This window comes from Rhinopithecus bieti, unplaced genomic scaffold (assembly GCF_001698545.2).
Source record: "Rhinopithecus bieti isolate Rb0 unplaced genomic scaffold, ASM169854v2 scaffold_5882, whole genome shotgun sequence".
Taxonomy (NCBI): Eukaryota; Metazoa; Chordata; class Mammalia; order Primates; family Cercopithecidae; genus Rhinopithecus; species Rhinopithecus bieti.
The window spans coordinates 2,070,735-2,088,755 of NW_016805188.1; the positions used below are offsets into that span (position 1 = coordinate 2,070,735).

Here is an 18,021-nt window from a genome sequence, read left to right on the forward strand (position 1 = left end):
AAAGGGGATATCACCACTGATCCCACAGAAATACAAGCTACCATCAGAGAATACTATAAACACCTCTACACAAATAAACCAGAAAATATAGAAGAAATGGATACATTTCTGGACACATACACCCTCCCAAGTCTAAACCAGGAAGAAGTTGAATCCCTGAATAGATCAATAACAAGTTCAGAAATTGGGGCAGTAATTAATAGCCTGCCAACCAAAAAAGTCCAGGACCAGACGGATTCACAGCCGAATTCCACCAGAGGTACAAAGAGGAGCTTACACCATTCCTTCTAAAACTATTCCAAACAATAGAAAAGGGAATCCTCCCTAACTCATTTAATGAGGCCAGCATCATCCTGATACCAAAACCTGGCAGAGACACAACCAAAAAAACAAAATTTCAGGATAATATCCCTGATAAACATCGATGTGAAAATCCTCAATAAAATACTGGCAAACCAAATCCAGCAGCACATCAAAAACCTTACCCACCAGGATCAAGTTGGCTTCATCCCTGGGATGCAAGCCTCGTTCAATATATGAAAATCAATAAACATAATCCATCACATAAATAGAACCAATGACAAAACCACATGATTATCTCAATAGATGCAGAAAAGGCCTTCAATAAAATTCAACACCCCTTCATGCTAAAAACTCTCAATAAACTAGGTATTGATGGAATGGATCTCAAAATAAACAGCTATTTATGACAAACCCAGAGCCAATATCATACTGAATGGGCAAAAGCTGGAAGCATTCCCTTTGAAAACCAGTACAAGACAAGGATGTCCTCTCTCACCACTCCTATTCAATACAGTATTGGAAGTTCTGGCCATGGCAATCTGGCAAGAGAAAGAAATAAAAAGCATTCCAATAGGAAGAGAGGAAGTCCAATTGTCTCTGTTTGCAGATAACATGACTGTACATTTAGAAAACCCCATCGTCTCAGCCCCAAAACTCCTCAAGCTGATAAGCAACTTCAGCAAAGTCTCTGGATACAAAATCAATGTGCAAAAATCACAAGCATTCCTATACACCAGTAATAGCCAAATCATGAGTGAATTCTGATTTACAATTGCTACAAAGAGAATAAAATACCTAGGAATACTACTTACAAGGGAAGTGAAGGACCCCTTTAAGGAAACTACAAACCACTGCTCAAGGAAATAAGAGAGCAAACAAACAAATCGAAAAATATTCCATGCTCATGGATAGGAAGAATCAGTATCGTAAAAATGGCCATACTGCCCAAAGTAAATTATAGATTCAATGCTATCCCCATCAAGATACCATTAACTTTCTTCACAGAATTAGAAAATCTACTTTAAATTTCATATGGAACCAAAATGAGCCCGTATAGCCAAGACAATCCTAAGCAAAAAGAACAAAAGTAGAGGCACCACGCTACCTGATTTCAATCTATACTACAAGGCCACAGTAACCACAGCATGCTACTGGTACCGAAACAGATATACAGTCCAATGGAACAGAACAGAGGCCTCAGAAATAACACATCTACAGCCATCTGATCTTTGACAAACCTGACAAAAAAAAGCAGTGGGGAAATGATTCCCTATTTAATAAATGGTGTTGGGAAAACTGGCTAGCCATATGCAGAAAACTAAAACTGGACCCTTTCCTTACACTTTATACAAAAATTAATTCAAGATGGATTAAATACTTAACTGTAAAACCTAAAACCATAAAAACCCTAGAAAAAAACCTAGGCAATACCATTCAGGACATAGGCAGGGGCAAAGACTTCATGACTAAATCACCAAAAGCAATGGCAACAAAAGCCAAAATTGACAAATGGGATCTAATTAAACTAAAAAGGTTCTACATAGCAAAAGAAACTACCATCAGAGTGAAAAGGCACTCTACAGAACAGGAGAAAATTTTTGCAATCTATCCATCTGACAAAGGGCTAATATCCAGAATCTACAAAGAAATTAAACAAATTTATAAGAAAAAAAAGAACCACCCCATCAAAAAGTGGGCAAAGGATATGAACAGACACTTCTCAAAAGAAGACATTTATGCAGCCAACAAACATGAAAAAAAGCTCATCATCACTGGTCATTAAAGAAATGCAAATCAAAACCACAATGAGATACCATCTCATGCCAGTTAGAATGGCGAACATTAAAAAGTCAGGAAACATCAGATGCTGGAGAGGACATGGAAAAATAGGAACACTTTTACACTGTTGGTGGGAGTGTAAATAAGTTCAACCATTGTGGAAAACAGTGTGGCGATTCCTCAAGGATCTAGAAACAGAAATACCATTTGACCCAGCAATCCATTACTGGGTATATACCCAAAGGATTATAAATAATTCTACTATAAAGACACATGCACATGTATGTTTATCGTGGCACTGTTCACAATAGCGAAGACTTGGAACCAACCCAAATGCCCATCAATGATAGACTAGATAAAGAAAAAATGTGGCACATATACACCATGGAATACTATGCAGCTGTAAAAAACGATGTGTTCATGTCCTTTGTAGGGACATGGATGAAGCGAGAAACCAGCTAAATTACCAGCAAACTAACACAAGAACAGAAAACCAAACACCACATATTCTTACTCATAGGTGGCAGTTGAACAATGAAAACACATGGACATGGGGAGAGGAACAGCACACACGAGGGCCTGTCGGGGGTGGGGGACTAGAGAAGGGATAGCATTAGGAGAAATACCTAACGTAGATGACGGGTTGATGGGTGCAGCAAACCACCATGGCACGTGTATACCTATGTAACAAACCTGCACATTCAGCACATGTATACCAGAACTTAAAGTATAAAAAAAAGATTATCAGCTGTTTTATCACAGAAACCTTAAAGGCCAGAAAGCAGTAGGATGACACATTTATAATGTATTTAAAATGCTGAGGGGAAAAAAAACTATCAAACAAGAATTCTCTATCTGGTTAAAAAAAAAAAAAAAAAAAAAAACTGCCCTTCAAAATGAGATAAAAATTAAGACATTCCCAAATAAACAAAAGCCAAGGGAATTCATTACTACTGGCATTTGCAACAGAAAATGCTGAAAGGAGTACTTCACATTGACATGAAAATCACTACACTGTAACTTTGTCAAAGCCATACAAAAATATAAAGTTCTCAGGTAAAGGTAAATACATGGACAAATATAAAAACTAGAGTATTGTTGTAAATTTGGCTTATAACTCCATTATTTTCTAAAGGATTAAAAATACTTATGAATCTGTTAATGGATACACAACACATAAAGATGTAATCCCTTATCTCAATTACATAAAATGATGGAAAAAGACACAGCTACAATAGGAGTAGAATTTTTGTATGTCGCTGAAGTGAAGTTGGTATCATTCAAACCAGATTGCTATAACTTCAGAATGTTATATGTAATCTCCATGGTAACACAGAAAGTATTTAAGAAGAAAAGGAAATTAGAGTCAAAATGTGTCACTACCAAGAAATCAACTAAACTCAAAGGAAGGTAATAACGGAGGAAATGAGGGACAAAAAAGCCATAGGATATACAGAACACTTATTTTTTAAATCACAAGATTAAGTAATTCCCCACCAGTAATTACTTTAAATTTAAATGTGTTAAACTCTAAATCAAAAGAAATTGATTGGCAGGAAGGATTTTTTTTAAATAGGATACAACTATACATTGTCTACAACAGACTCTCTTTAGATCTAAAGACACTCAATGCAAATAGTAACCAAAAGAGAGATGGAGTGGCTATACTAATATGAGACAAAATAGTCAAAAACTGTTTTAAAAGACAAAGGCATTACAGATTTATAAAAGAGCCAATTCACTAGAAGATAGAATAATTATAAATATATACACACACCAAACATCAAAGCTCCCAAATATATGAAGCAAACACTGACAGAACTGAATGAAGAAATAGACTGTTCTGCAACAAGAGATGGAAACTTCAACACTCCACTTTCAATAGTGAACAGAACAAGACAGAGCAATGAGGAAACAGAAGACTTGAGCAACACTATAAACCAAATAAAACTAATAGACATACAGAGAGCACTCGACCCAACAACAGAATGAACACTTTCCTCAAGTACATATAGAAAATTTTCCAGGACACACTATATGTTAGGCCACAAAACAAGTGTGAATACATTTTAAAATGACTGAAATAAAACTATCTTTTGTTACAATACAGTGAAAATAGAAATCAGTAACAGAAGGAAAAATGAAAAATTCACAAATATGTGGAAATTAAATAACATATTCCTAAACAACCATGGGTCAAAGAACACATCACAAGGGAAATTAGAAAATACCTTGAAACAAATGTAAACAAAAACAAAATTTACCAAAATGTTAAGGGATGCAGCAAAAGGCACTGCTAAGAGGTAAATTTACAGCTGTAAACACAATAAAAATGAAGATCTCCAACCAACAAACAAACTGTACACATTAGAAGAACAGAAAATGTACAGCACACCAAACCCAAAGTTAGCAAGAGGAAGGAAATAAAGATTAAAACAGATATAAATAAAATAGATAATAGAATAAGAATAGAGAAAAAGTAATGAAACCAAAAGTTTATTCTTTGAAAAACAAAATCAACAAATTGGCAAATCTTAAGCTACATGACTAGAAAATATACACAGAAAACTCAAATTACTAACGTTAGTAATGAAATTGGACATTACTACCAATTTTACATAAATAAAAAGGATTGGCCAGGCACAGTGGCTCACGCCTGTAATCCCAACACTTTGGGAGGCAGTGGGTGGATCACAAGGTCAGGAGTTCAAGACCAGCCTGGCCAAGATGGTGAAACGCCATCTCTACTAAAAATACAAAAAAATTAGCCAGGCATGGTGGCGGGCACCTATAATCCCAGCTACTCGGGAGGCTGACGCAGAGAACTGTTTGAACCCGGGAGGCAGAGGCTGCAGTGAGCCGAGACTGTGCCACTGCACTCCAGCCTGGGCGACAGAGCAAGACTCCGTCTCAAAATAAATAAATAAATAGGATTTTAAGAGTACTATAAACAACCATATGCCAACAAATTGGATTATCTAGATATAATGGATAAATCCCTAGAAATAACCTAGCTAGATTAAATTATGAAGAAATAAAAGATCTGAATATATTTGAAATAAGGATTTGAAGTAGTAATCAAAAACCTCCCAACAAAGTAAACCCCAGGACAAGATAGCTTCCTGGGTAAATTCTACCAAACACTTCAAGAAGAACTAACACCAATCTTTCTCAAAGTCTTCCAAAAACTTGAAGGAGGAACACCTGAAACTCATTCTATGTGACCAGCATTATCCTGATACCAAAGCCAAAGAAAGATATTAGAAAAATATACAGCAATATCCCTTACGAATACTGATACAAGAATCCTCAACAAAATGTGGGTAAAACAAATTTGGCAGTGTAGCAAAAGGATTATACAAGATCACCAAGTGGCATTTATTCTAGGAATGCAAAATGGTTCAAACATATAAAAATCAATTAATATAGTACACCATATGAACAGAATAAAGGGGAAAACAAAGATCATCTCAATTGATGCAGAAAACATCTGACAAAATTCAACACCCTTCCATCTTAAAAAAAAAAAAAAAAAGGAAACTTAAACTCACCAACATAATAAGGCCATATATGAAAAACCCACAACTAACATGATACTGAATGATGAATGAAAGATTGAAAGCTTTTCCCCTAAGATCAGGAACAAGATAAATATGCCTGTTTTTACCACTTCTATTCAACGCAGTATTGTGAGCTCTAACCAGACCCATCAGGCAAGAAAAATAACGCATCCAAATTGGAAAGGAAGAAGCAAAATTTATCTCTGCTATAAGAGACATGATTGTATATGTAGAGAACACTAGAGATTATACAAAATGTAGTGAGAGCTAACAATTCAACATTGCAGGACACAAAATCAATACAAAAATCAACTATGTTTCTACACACTAACAAAGAACAATTATAAAAATTAAGAAAACAATTCCATTTACAATGGCATCAAAATAATAAAGTACTTAGAAATAAGTTTAACCAAAAAGGCGAAAAAAGCCTTGTACACTGAAAACTACATCCCCGAAAAAATCAAGGAAGACAAGGAAATGGAGAACCATCCCATGTTCATGGATTGGAAGGCTTAATATAAGATGACAATTCTAACTGAAGCTATGTACAGACTCAACGCATTTCTTCTCAAAATCTCAGCGACCTCTTGTGTAAAAACAAAAAAAGTCCATCCTAAAATTAATGTGGAATCTCAAAGGACCCTAAATAGCCAAAACAATCTTAAAAAAAGAACAGGCCAGGCATGGTGGCTCACTCCTGTAATCCTAGCACTTTGGGAGGCTGAGGTGGGCAGACTGCCTGAGCTCAGGAGTTCGAGACCACCCTGGGCAACACGGCGAAACCCCCTCTCTACCGAAATACAAAAAAAAATTAACCAGGTGTGGCAGCATGCGCCTATAGTCCCAGCTACTTGGGAGGCTGAAGCAGAATTGCTTGAACCTGGGAGGCAGAGGGTGCAGTGAGCCAAGATCACGCCACTGCACCCTAGCCTGGGGGACAGAGCAAGACTCCATCTCTCAAAAAAAAAGAAGAAGAAGAAGAACAGTGTTAGAGGACTCACATTTCCTGACTTCCAATACTTACTACACAGCTATAGTAATCAAAACAGTGTGGTCTTGGCATAAAGGCAGACATATATATCAATGGAAGTGAATTAAGAGCCCAGATACAAACCCTTACATATACAGTTAACTGATTTTCAACAAGGATGCCAAGACTAATGGCAAAAAACAGTATATTCAACAAACAGTGCTGGGAAAACTGGATATATCCACATGTAAAACAATTAAGTTGGACCCTTACCTTAAACTATCTATAAAAACTAACTCAAGATGGATCAAAGATCTAAATATAAGAGCTAAAACTATAAAACTCATAGAAGAAAATATAGGGGAAAAGCTTCATGACACTGAATTTGGCAATAATTTCTTGGATATGGCAACAAAAGAAAAATAAGCTAGACTATCAAAATTAAAAACTTTTGTGCAAAGGACACTATCAAGACAGTAAAAAGGCAATCTAAAGAATGGGAGAAAATATTTGTAAATCATAATATCTAATAAGGGATTAATATCCAGGATATATAAATAACTCACTTAACAACTACAAAAACCCAGTTAAGAAATGGGCACAAGACTTGAATTAACGTTTCTTCAAAGACGATATACAGGTGACCAATCAGCGCAAGAAAAAAATGCTTAACATCACTAATCATTGGGGAAATGCAAAACAAAACCAGGATGAGATACCACTTTATGCACATCAGAATGGCTATTATCAAAAAAACAGAAAAGAACTAGGGCTGGCAAAGATGTGAAGAAACTGGAACCCTCATGCACTGCTGGTGATAATATAAAATGACACAGCCACTGTGCCAAACAGTATAGTGGTTTCTGAAAAAATTGAATTTAGTATTATCATATAACCCAGCAATTCTACTTTTAGGTACATACACCCAGAACAATTGAAAGCAGGGACTCAAGCAGATATTTGTATACCAATGTTTATTCACTGGTATTTACAATAGCCAAAAGGTGGAAACAACTGACAACATAAATAGATGAGTAAATAAAAGTGGTATGTACATATAATAGAGTATTATTCAGACTTTAAAAGAAATGAGATCAGGCACAGTGGCTTACGCCTCTAATCCCAGCACTTTGGGAGCCAAGGCAGGAGGATTGCTTGAGCCCAGGAGTTCAAGACCAACCTGGGCAACACAGAGAGACTCCATCTCTACAAGAATTTTAAAAAGAAAAATTCGCCAAGCAGGGTGGTACATGCCTGTAGTCCCAGCACTCGGGAAGTTGCGGTGGGAGGACCACTTGAGCCCAGGAGGTCAAGGCTGCAGTGAGCCACGATAGCACCACTGCACTCCAGTCTGGTCAACAGAGTGAGACCCTGTCTCAAAAGAAAAATTATTAAAAAAAAAAATTCTGATACATACTACAACATGGACAAACCTTAACAATATGTTAAGTGAAATGAGCCAGTCACAAAAGGACAAATACCATATGATTCCACTTATATGAGATAACCAGGATAGTCATATCCTCAGAGGCAGAAACTAAAATAGAAGTAACCAGGGGCTGGGGGAAGAGGTCACAGGGGTAATTGTTTAGTAGATAGAGAGTTTCAGTTTAGAATGATGAAAAGCTCATGAGAGATCAGTGATGGTGGCACAACAATGCGACTGTACTTAATAACACTGAAAGGATAAAAGAGTACATTTTATTATGTATATCTTACCACAATAAAAAGCCCCGCAAGGTTGTCAATGTTATGTTTAAAAGAGAAGGTATAAATGGGGAGACATTTCAGACCTGTATTTACAGAGGGCTTAGAAGAGCTATTCAGCAGATGAGTACCTAATGAACCAGAATTTTGGCAGAGATCCTGGGAGTGAAGTGAACCAAGTCACTTGGGAAGTGTGAAGTAATTTCCTCCTCCAAGGAGGTCAGCAGATAGAACATGTGAAGCCAATGTTAAGATTTCTCTGGAGTCTAAGTAAAAGATTATCAAATCGGACAAGTCTGTTCTCAGTGTTTTCCAACAAGGTGCAACTGACATTTTGGACAGAACAACTGCTTCATCCTGTGGGACTCTCCTGCCTGCCATATGGTACTTAACATCCCTGAACTCCAAACCACTTACCAGGGGCATTCCCATCACCCTCATCACTCTAACAATCAAAAAGAAACCCACCACGTTTGTTACCACGACTATCATGACCCCAGATCACTCAGAGTGAATGAATCCAAAACTGAAATATAAGCGTCCTGGTCTGTTAGGATGTGACAAGCTATAAAGCAGTAGCAAGCAACTCGAAATCTCAATCAATAGCTTAAAACCAAAACAAAGGCTTCTGTCTTGTTCACATTACATGTCCATCACAGGCCAGCCCAAGGCTCTATTCCACACTGTCCTCACACCAGAACCTGGGCTGACAGAGCGACCACTCTGCAGAATGCTGGCAGATGCAGCTGCAGAGGGAATGAGATACAGTAAGTGGTATGCTGGCATTTAAATAATTCACTTAGAAGTGACACACAGTACTTCTCATATTCCACTGGCCAAAGCAAGTCAAAAAGCCTTGTCTGCTTCAGGGCCAGGAAACTGCAACCCTACCACTTACCTGGAAAGAAAAGAACCAGCCCTGATGACTTCCAAACTATGCCTACAAAGTGCTCTGAAAAGTAGAAGACGCTATGTAAATGTTCATTAAAAGTGTATTAGTAACAGTACTACTTTGCCCTTCCATCCATTCAATGGATATTTATTAAGCATCTAATACATGCTGGACATCATCTCCTAAGCATCAAATATATGCCAGACACCATGCTAAGAGATCTGATGAAAACTGAGTCGTAAGTGGTAGGGTAAGAGAAACAATCTTTAAAACAATTTCAGTGTGGTATGATAAATGTGATCAGGGAAGTCAGTCCAGATACTCCAGAAGTTCCCAGGGCAAGCACCTGAGCCAGTGGTGGGGGCAATGGTCAGGAAGACTTCCAAGAGCAGTAACCTACACAGCTGCAGGATGCAGTCACCCCGGAGAACCTGCTGTAGATGCACAGGTGGAAGCATCAATGTTGAAGCTCTGGATGGGGTGTCCCTGCCTTCCACCAAGTCAATGAGACCAACTTGCACAAATTCCCCATAGCCCTAATCCAGTCACTTCCACTAAATGTCCACTGACACATTTATGGGTTTTCTTGGTTTTCTAGGCAGACCAGATGTAAAGAACAGATCTCTGGGACTACTCTCCACTTTCCCCCCAACTAGAACATTCTATGAGATGCTCTAAGTTCAAGGAGACAACATTCTTTCAGTCCAGTTATCATAAGCTTGGTTCTAACCTCAGCAAAAACTGCTTTCTCTCAGCTAATACAGTGCAACAAAACGGGAAAGGCCCTAGGAAAACAATGTGTCAGAGGTTCCTAACCATTGAAAATCAGGGACATTCCCTTTACGACATATTAAATACATTATAAAGAGTGATTAAAAATAGTGCAGACTCCAACACAGGCCGTAAGATATAGCGTATACCACCCTGAGATATTTACCAAAGTTCCTCTAATAAAAAAAATTTTTTTCAACAGAAAGATATATAAAATACACATCTAGAAATACTACACAGTCACTAAAAATGAAAACCGTAAAGACCTCTAAGCTACTAGGAAAAGTAATGCTGACGGTGCTAAGGAAAGCAGATTCCAACAGCAATCATACTGTAAAGGTTAGACAAAGATGACAATTGTGCTACGGGCAAACACTACATGGAAACTCTGCCGAAAATGGGGCATGGAGAGTAGGGGAAGCAGAGAAGTGGTTCAGTGCAGCTTACAGTAACATGTTATTGTTTGCACAATGCAAATTTCACATAAAAGTCATTCCTATGTAAAAGCTTGGTGGATCTTATTCACATTCCCAAATTGACTTTTATAGGCAGTTTATAAAGCATCATCTGGTGCGTTCCTTAAAAAGAACTATGCTAGCTGCTGTTAACACTCAAGCCCTTTCAGTTAAAGGGAGGAAGGAACAGGGCAAGTTTCCTGACTTGCCAAGGCCCCATGATTCCAGCAGCAAGGGCCAGGCAGAGGCTCTGGGGACAGAATCCTGGCTGAGTAACCTTCCTTACAAATTGCCCTGAGCAAACCAGTCAATTTAGCCTTATCTTTAAAATGCAGATAACACAAACTACTTCACAGAACTACAGTGGGGATTAAATTTGTTAACTTTTAAGCACCTAGCACAGCATGACTTTTAAAAGGAAGTGCTAGTTTCCATTCCTTGGGGGCAAAAATGGGTGGCTCTTAAGGTCTCCCTCTACTCTCCAAACCCAAGGTCCCCCAGGTCCCCATAGCACAGAGCAGGAGCCAGCTGAGCTTTGGCAAAAGCAAAAGAGGAAGGGGGTTCAAGCGTGGCCTTCTGGTAGAGAGTGGGGAAAGAGGAGTGTTTTCTGTGTCTTTGTTCTTCCACCCTACCAATGCCTAGCACACAACAGGTGCTCAATTGAGTATCTGATCAGTGGACTAATCAGCAAGCCCTCTGTCCTCAACTGATGATCATAAAGGAAAACAGGCAGGAAGCACCATCTATTTATTTGAACTAAAGCTCAGGCCCCTTGCACTGTGAGACTCGCAGCTTATTTCTGTGCTGCATACAGGGTGCTAGCATTTACTACTATGGAAGATACATTTTTCTGAGTGTTAACTTCAGTGATATTTACCAAATATGCCTCTGAATGGTCCCATTTCAAAAAAAAACTACAGAAAACACTGTTTTTCATAAACAAAAGAAAACAAAATGGCCCCAGTAATACTTTCTTATCTCTATCCCTACTTACTTCAAGTAGCCTGTATCTATTCTACTTTAGTGAATAAAGCTGAGTCTTTTCTAAAACAAAACTGTATACTGGAGGTAAAAATTCTAAACCATAACTTTGAGTAAAGGAAAACTCTCAAGAGCGGTTTAAATGTAATATGCCTGGCTTATTCTATTCCAATGATGTTCTAATATTTTTTATTATTTACTCTAATGTTCATAATTGTTTTAGGCCACAATTATCTCACTGTTTCCTGGCCGGTGTACCTGATCAGAATCGTTACGATCTCAGAGGTTTTCTCCTGATTTTTGAGAATCCTGCTCTGCTATGGATGGGGTAGCCAGCAGAACACAGACCAACCAAGGAGTCTTTTAAATACAGGACTATTAAAGTGGCAAATCATTGTCCTTTCTGTGACCAGCTTCTGGGGCTCTGGGATTACATGTTAAGCAACAGGATCAGATGGGAGCATTTTGTAGCTAAGAGACCAATACCAGAAAAATTTCCCTTTACCCCTTCAACAGCATGCTCCTGCCTATTTACAAGAATATTTAGCATCATTTCCTTCTCAGATGGGCCATCCTGTACTCTGGAGCTAGAAGAGAGTATGAGGAGAACACTGACATTCAGTGCCTACCAGTTTCTCTCCTGGGGAGCTGCACTGTTGACAGCTCTTAGTAAGAGATCACACCCTTGCCTTTACGAGGTATTTCTGTCATTTTATATAAAAGCACAAAGACACAGTGGTCAGCACAAGACTACAGCCTGTGGGAAGCGTAATCACTGTCAGAGGACATCAAATCCAACACACTCGTGGGATGGCAGGAAAACAGACTTGAAAGTAGTTCAGAGTAAATGAGTCTCCTTGTTTGCTTGTTACTCATAACATAGGCCTAAGCTGCTTTGCTAAAACACTTAGCTCTGTGCTTTCCAAGCGACAGAAATTACACTTACTCCAATGTGTGAGATTAAAACCCACTGCACACTGAGCTGAACGACATTCGATGTGCAGCAATGCCACTTCAGGCGGTTCATCACATTGCTTTATTCATAAGGCTGGGAGACAGGGTGGAACCACACGATTTTAACATCTTGCTGTGCCTGAAATGTTCATTAAGTGCTCTTATCTGCAGTCACCTGCCCATCCCATAGAACCACTCTCCACTAATTTAGAGACTATAATCTGTGCACATTTAAATTACAATGAACAGGAACATTTCCACTGGAAAAATCATCACATATCTTGATTTGCACTGCCAATTAGGTCTTTAGAAAAGGGGGAAAAAAAAAAAAAACCCTGATCATCTTACATATAGTAATTGGCCTTAATTGGTGCATAATGGATCGGATATAATTTGTGAGTAACCCCTACATGATAAATAGTTTATTTAACATTTTAGAACTACCAAAAATTAGCCTCATTATGTGGCAGTAAACGTTCACTTCCAACTATACATTCTGGGACTTCTGAGTTTCCTAAGCATGAATTACGAATATCAGTGGTGGAAGTACAAAGGACTCTCCAGCCTAACAGCAGGAGTGATCCATTCCAGAAACATTTTCTGATTACATTCACAAGGCGCTCAGGATAAATTCCAGATACATTTCCTGATTAAACTCACAAGGAGCTCAAATCTCCATCCAGAGGGTTTGCTTTTTGTTTTGTTTTGAGTCCTGCAACAGCAGAAACTCCTAGAAGGTTAGGACGCTGGCCGGGAGTGGTGGCTCACGCCTGTAATCCCAGTACTTTGGGAGGCCGAGGCGGGTGGACCACCTAAGGTCAGCAGTTCAAGACCAGCCTGGATAACACTGTGAAACCCTGTCTCTACTTTAAAAAAAAAAAAACAAAACAAAACAAATAATTAGGCGTGGTGGCGGGCGCCTGTAATCCCAGCTACTCGGGAGGCTGAGGCAGGAAAACTGCTTGAACCGGGGTGGTGGAGGTTGCAGTGAGCCGAGATTGTGCCATTACACTCCACCCTGGACGAGAGCGAAACTCCGTCTCAAAAAAAAAAAAAAAAAAAATTGGATGCTATATTTTTTACGGTATTAAAATCAGCACGGTAATTAAATGTTTTACGGTATTAAAATTAGCACGGTAAAAGCCAGTGGCAAAAAAAAAAAAAAAAAAAATCGAACCCTGTCTCATTCCCTAGGCTTTACTGTTTGTTTCCCTTGCTTTTAATAGTTTCTCTCACAGGAGGCATTTTTTAAATATTCTCAGAAACATCAACAACAGATTTGTCTCAAACGACCATTTTCAGGAAGGCTTCAGAAACTACTAAAAGGCCAAAGCTACCGTTAGTGGCTCGGTCTTTGCCGCCAGTCTCGGGCAGGTGACAGCGGCTTGGGCTCGGGCACCTGGCACTCTGCGCCTTCCAATGCTGGCGGCCCCCCCTCCCCTTCTCCCTGGCCAGGCACGCAGGTGGAGGAAAGTCAACACCAGTCGGAGGCAAAGTGGAAGCAGTGAGTCTAGCGACTCTCACAAAAACAAGTGGAAAAAAAAAAACAATCCTCGCACAAAGCATCTCTGTGCTCCCACAAGCAGAGGCGTGGTTGCTTGCTTCCCTTTTAAAGGTTGTATTTTAGTTCTTTTGAAAATGTTTTATTGCTTACTTCTAAGTAAACATGTATCTCCATTACGATAACGTAGAGTAAAGCTCTTTTAAGAAATAAAAAGAGAAAACTGAAGTCACGTTCACATTCCCACCACTCACTGAAACGTTTGGAGGAACTTACTCAACTGTTTGCTAATGAGTTTTAAAGGATAGTTACGCCCTTAACGCATAATTGGGGTCGTGCTGTGCATATGATTTGGGATCTTGTAGCTTGTTTAACTTGGCCCAATGACGTTACCATTTCCCCCAAATGGTTACCAATTCCTTGAGAACGTTTACAAAAGTTCTAGAATAAACACTAAAGTTATTCTTTTTAAACTCCATTATCCAAGTTGGACTGGTCTGGCGATCGACTATTAAAAAAAAAAAAATACAACTTTCTTAAGCTTCCTGATCTCCGTGCCAATTCCCGGAGAAAGTGCGGGGAGTGCACAAAAAAGCCCCTCCCCCGTCTCAGGAGGGCTGCAAACGCAGGCGCTGCGCCCCGCTAGCTCCCCGCCTGCACCCCCGGCAGCCACCCGAGACTGAGCAGAGCGCCAGGCTGAGCGCAGTTGTGTGCTGCGGCGACCGGGCTCTGTGGTCTGCGTGGCACAAACGTGACCCACCGCGCACACCTGCAGGGCGCGCCCACTCCGGCACTCACTCGGCTGGGCGCGCCAGATTCCCAGCGCAGCAGCCAAGGGCCACGTTTCCAGCCCAAGGCCAGCAGGACCGAGTCGCAAAGGGAAGTCAAACTGTGGGTGCTTCCGGACGGCGGCGGGCGGCCGGACCCTCACCTGGTAGCGAGTCGCCAACTCCATGCTTCCTGACGCGGCGCCAGTCTCCTCCCAGCACGCGGCCACTGGAGCCCGGACTCACCACGGCCCAGCACACCAAAAACGCCCCGCGCCCGAGCAGCCAGCGCGCTGCGCCGGAGCACAGGCGGGCCCCGGGAGGGGCGCACTCGGCGCCCGGGACGGGGGGAGCGCGTCGCGCTGCCCGCTCGGTGCCGCCTGACTGGGCTTCGTGGCTCCGACCACCGTCCCAACTTCGCGGCCACTGACCCTCTCTTCGCAGGCGGCGCGAGAGGGAGCTGCAGTTGGGGGCGGCATGAGCAATTACCAGTGTTAGGGCGCCGGGTTCCCCCCTGCAGCGGAGGGAGGGAGTGGAGCCGTCCGGCGGGGTTTAGCGCGGGAGAAATGAGGGGGCTGTCCCGGCGCAGCCTCCAGCTGGCACGCGCGCAGGATACTTGGCAGGGTTTATTCCAGGTCATGCCCTGGGGCTCGAGCTTCTGCTGCAACCCCTGTCTCTGATCCAGGAAAATATTGTAGGGCGGTTTGGGGGCTTGTTTTGTTTTGTTGTTGTAAAGGGGCAGCGTTATCTTTGGGAGGATTCTGTCTCCCAAAACATTTGCTACAGGGTTCACTTTGCAAAACAGGCAACCCAGGTTTCTTTACCAGGGCCCAAGTGGACACTGCAAATCCCTCTGAAACTTTAAACGGCCATTACACAGTAGGCCTCCACACCCACCAAACAGAGTTTGTGGAGGTCAGGAATGCTGATTAATTTAGTGGAATTGACCCCGGCACCTACTAAGCATCAGGCACTGGGTTAGTCCTAGGAACAGAAGGGTGAACAAAAACAGGCCCCTGCTCTGTTGGAGTTTACAGCCTGAAGAGCCAGTTACCAACCTAATTGCATTATTCTAAATAAATACAACAATGATGCAAATAAGCGTAATAATAACGATGTAAATTTTATAAATTAGATTTATAATTAATATTAATTTGATACCACTAGCAATGACAAATGTAATGATGATGCACATAAATGTCAATTTGGAGCGATGATGCCATGAGAAAAAAGGCAAGTGGTATTATGGTGGTGTAAAATAGGGAGACAATCTGGTAGAGGTCAGGGAATACTTCTTAGAGCTCAGGTATGAAGAGTGAGGAATTAAGTTTGTGGAAATTGTGCGAGACTTGAAGTAGAGAGTGGGGAGCATGGTAAATGAAGTTGTCCTGAAATCACAGCAGCTTTGCTGGACAGTGTCGCACGCCTGTTTAGAACCGTGGTCATGGATTTACAGTAGAGCATCCTGGATGCATAGGACCTTCTGCAGCCCCTCTCAACTGCTTAGGATCTGACGTTCATCTTTATTGAGTGAGTGAATGAAATTTGCTAAACATTTACTCAAGCTTCAAGAAAAAACATGGAAAAGGTTTTCTTCCTTCCTTTGGTTAGTTCAGCAAACAACATGTGTTATGTGCTCTCATGTTCCAGTCCTCAGTGTTCTTCCTGGTAGTAGTAAGACCAATACAACATTGTCTAACTTAAAATGTTTTATTTTTATTGGATAATGTTAACTATTCATTGTAGCTACTTCATTTTTGTTATGCTTTAGTTTTCCTTCACATGCAGTATCTCCTTGCATCTTCTCAATATCCTTCCAGATTCTTATTGTCCACATTTTTAAAATAAGGAAACAGAATCTAAGAAAATACATTAAGAGATCCCTGCCACCCTGCCACTAAGTGACAGCAGCAGACTGCCAAACTGAAAACCATTCCTTATTCCTCCAGATCCAACGTTCTTTCCATTTTCTGAAGTTTTTCCCTTTGGCTGCCAGGAAGCTTAGAGTGAAAATTAATTCAATCAGAGCTCTTCTTCCTTGTTTTTTGTTTTTTGTTTTTTTAAGATAATTGCTTCCTCATGAACTGCTGATCTTGTTTGCACTCCTTTTCGTTGTAGGTTAAATCAAATCCATTTTGGAAAAGGGAGCACAAATTTGAAGCAGGTCAGATTTTGCAAAGCACTTGAAGCAGCGTAGCCTAGCTACTTCTGTATCAGGAAACCTATACGCTGTTGAACTTTTCTCTTTAGAAATTTGCCATAACCAGCCCTAAGTCTTCAGATGACAACCCGGAAATTTTCTTCCTGGACTTAGCAAAGCCTGTGGACCCTTGATGGTATTTAGTAATTGGTTATATAGTAGTGTGTTTTGTTTTGTTTTGTTTTGGTCAGGCTTTGGGAAAATCCCTAAGGAACCAGAGGATTTTAACATCACACTGCAGTAATACTTTCTAATAATTATTATTGATAGGGTTCACAGGATGTGAGCACTGGGTTTCATCATGGCACTGCAAGAATGAGTGTCCCTTCCCAGATGCAACAGTGTACATATTGCAACAGAAAAAAAGAAGACATAATGTTTGCAACTTCCTTTAAGAAGTCTGTCAGAAATCTATGCTTGATTGCTTTTTAAATGTTTCTATGAGAGAGCAAAAACTTGGTCCCCAGTACCTTGAACAAGGTAAGAAATTTGTGATTAGAAGCCAAAGGAGTTAATAATGCCACACTAAAATATGCTGCTCTGGCATATTCACTATTTTAAGTTAAAAGCACTTAAAAGGAAAAAAAAAAACAGGTACAAGAAGATCTCTCTGAACTTAATGTTGTTTCTTAAAAGCAGGTGATAAAATTCCCCTGTGAAAGATGTCCTCCCTACACAAGAAGGAAAGCCACATTCTTATCAAAGACAGGAAACTGAAGCTGAGGGAAATCTGTACAAACAAACCTTGTTAAACTAACCCTTATCTTCTTAGACACTTCTCCATCCAATTAACTACACTAGCCCATGCCCCTTTGCCTTATTGCATTTTCAGTTTTACTACTCTCTGCAATTCACTATATAAATGTCCAACTCGAACTTCATCCTGGGATCTTCATTTCCCTAAGAAGGCACCCATGCCACATAAAACTTCAATTAAACAAATCTATATGCTTTTATCTTGTTCATCTATTTTATGTCCGTTTAATCCTCAGACCCAGCCAGGACTCAAAAGGATGGAGATGAAGTTTTACTCCCCTACAAAGCCATTATTTAACCTCATTAAATGATGTGAGAGAGCTATGATTGGATGTCAACCCTGGCCCACAATTTTTGCTTTGTAAAAGGAACCCAAACATCTCTATCTGAAGTAGTATCTCTGCCTTCCCCACAGACCTTAG

At 40.3% G+C, this 18,021-nt stretch overlaps 1 protein-coding gene across 3 annotated transcripts in view; it reads right to left on the bottom strand.

The window, feature by feature from the left end:
* The window catches only part of CDCA7L (cell division cycle associated 7 like), a 44,335-nt gene extending 29,216 nt beyond the window's left edge, over window positions 1-15,119 (bottom strand). The window contains exon 1 of one of the 3 annotated variants that reach the window (XM_017871553.1): window positions 14,808-15,119. In XM_017871553.1, coding sequence (XP_017727042.1) covers window positions 14,808-14,831 — 24 coding nt within the window. In that variant the 5' untranslated portion in view covers window positions 14,832-15,119. The remainder of the gene's footprint in view (window positions 1-14,807) is intronic. The other 2 variants (XM_017871556.1, XM_017871555.1) reach the window with 2 other exon arrangements.
* Window positions 15,120-18,021: the final 2,902 nt, after the last annotated feature.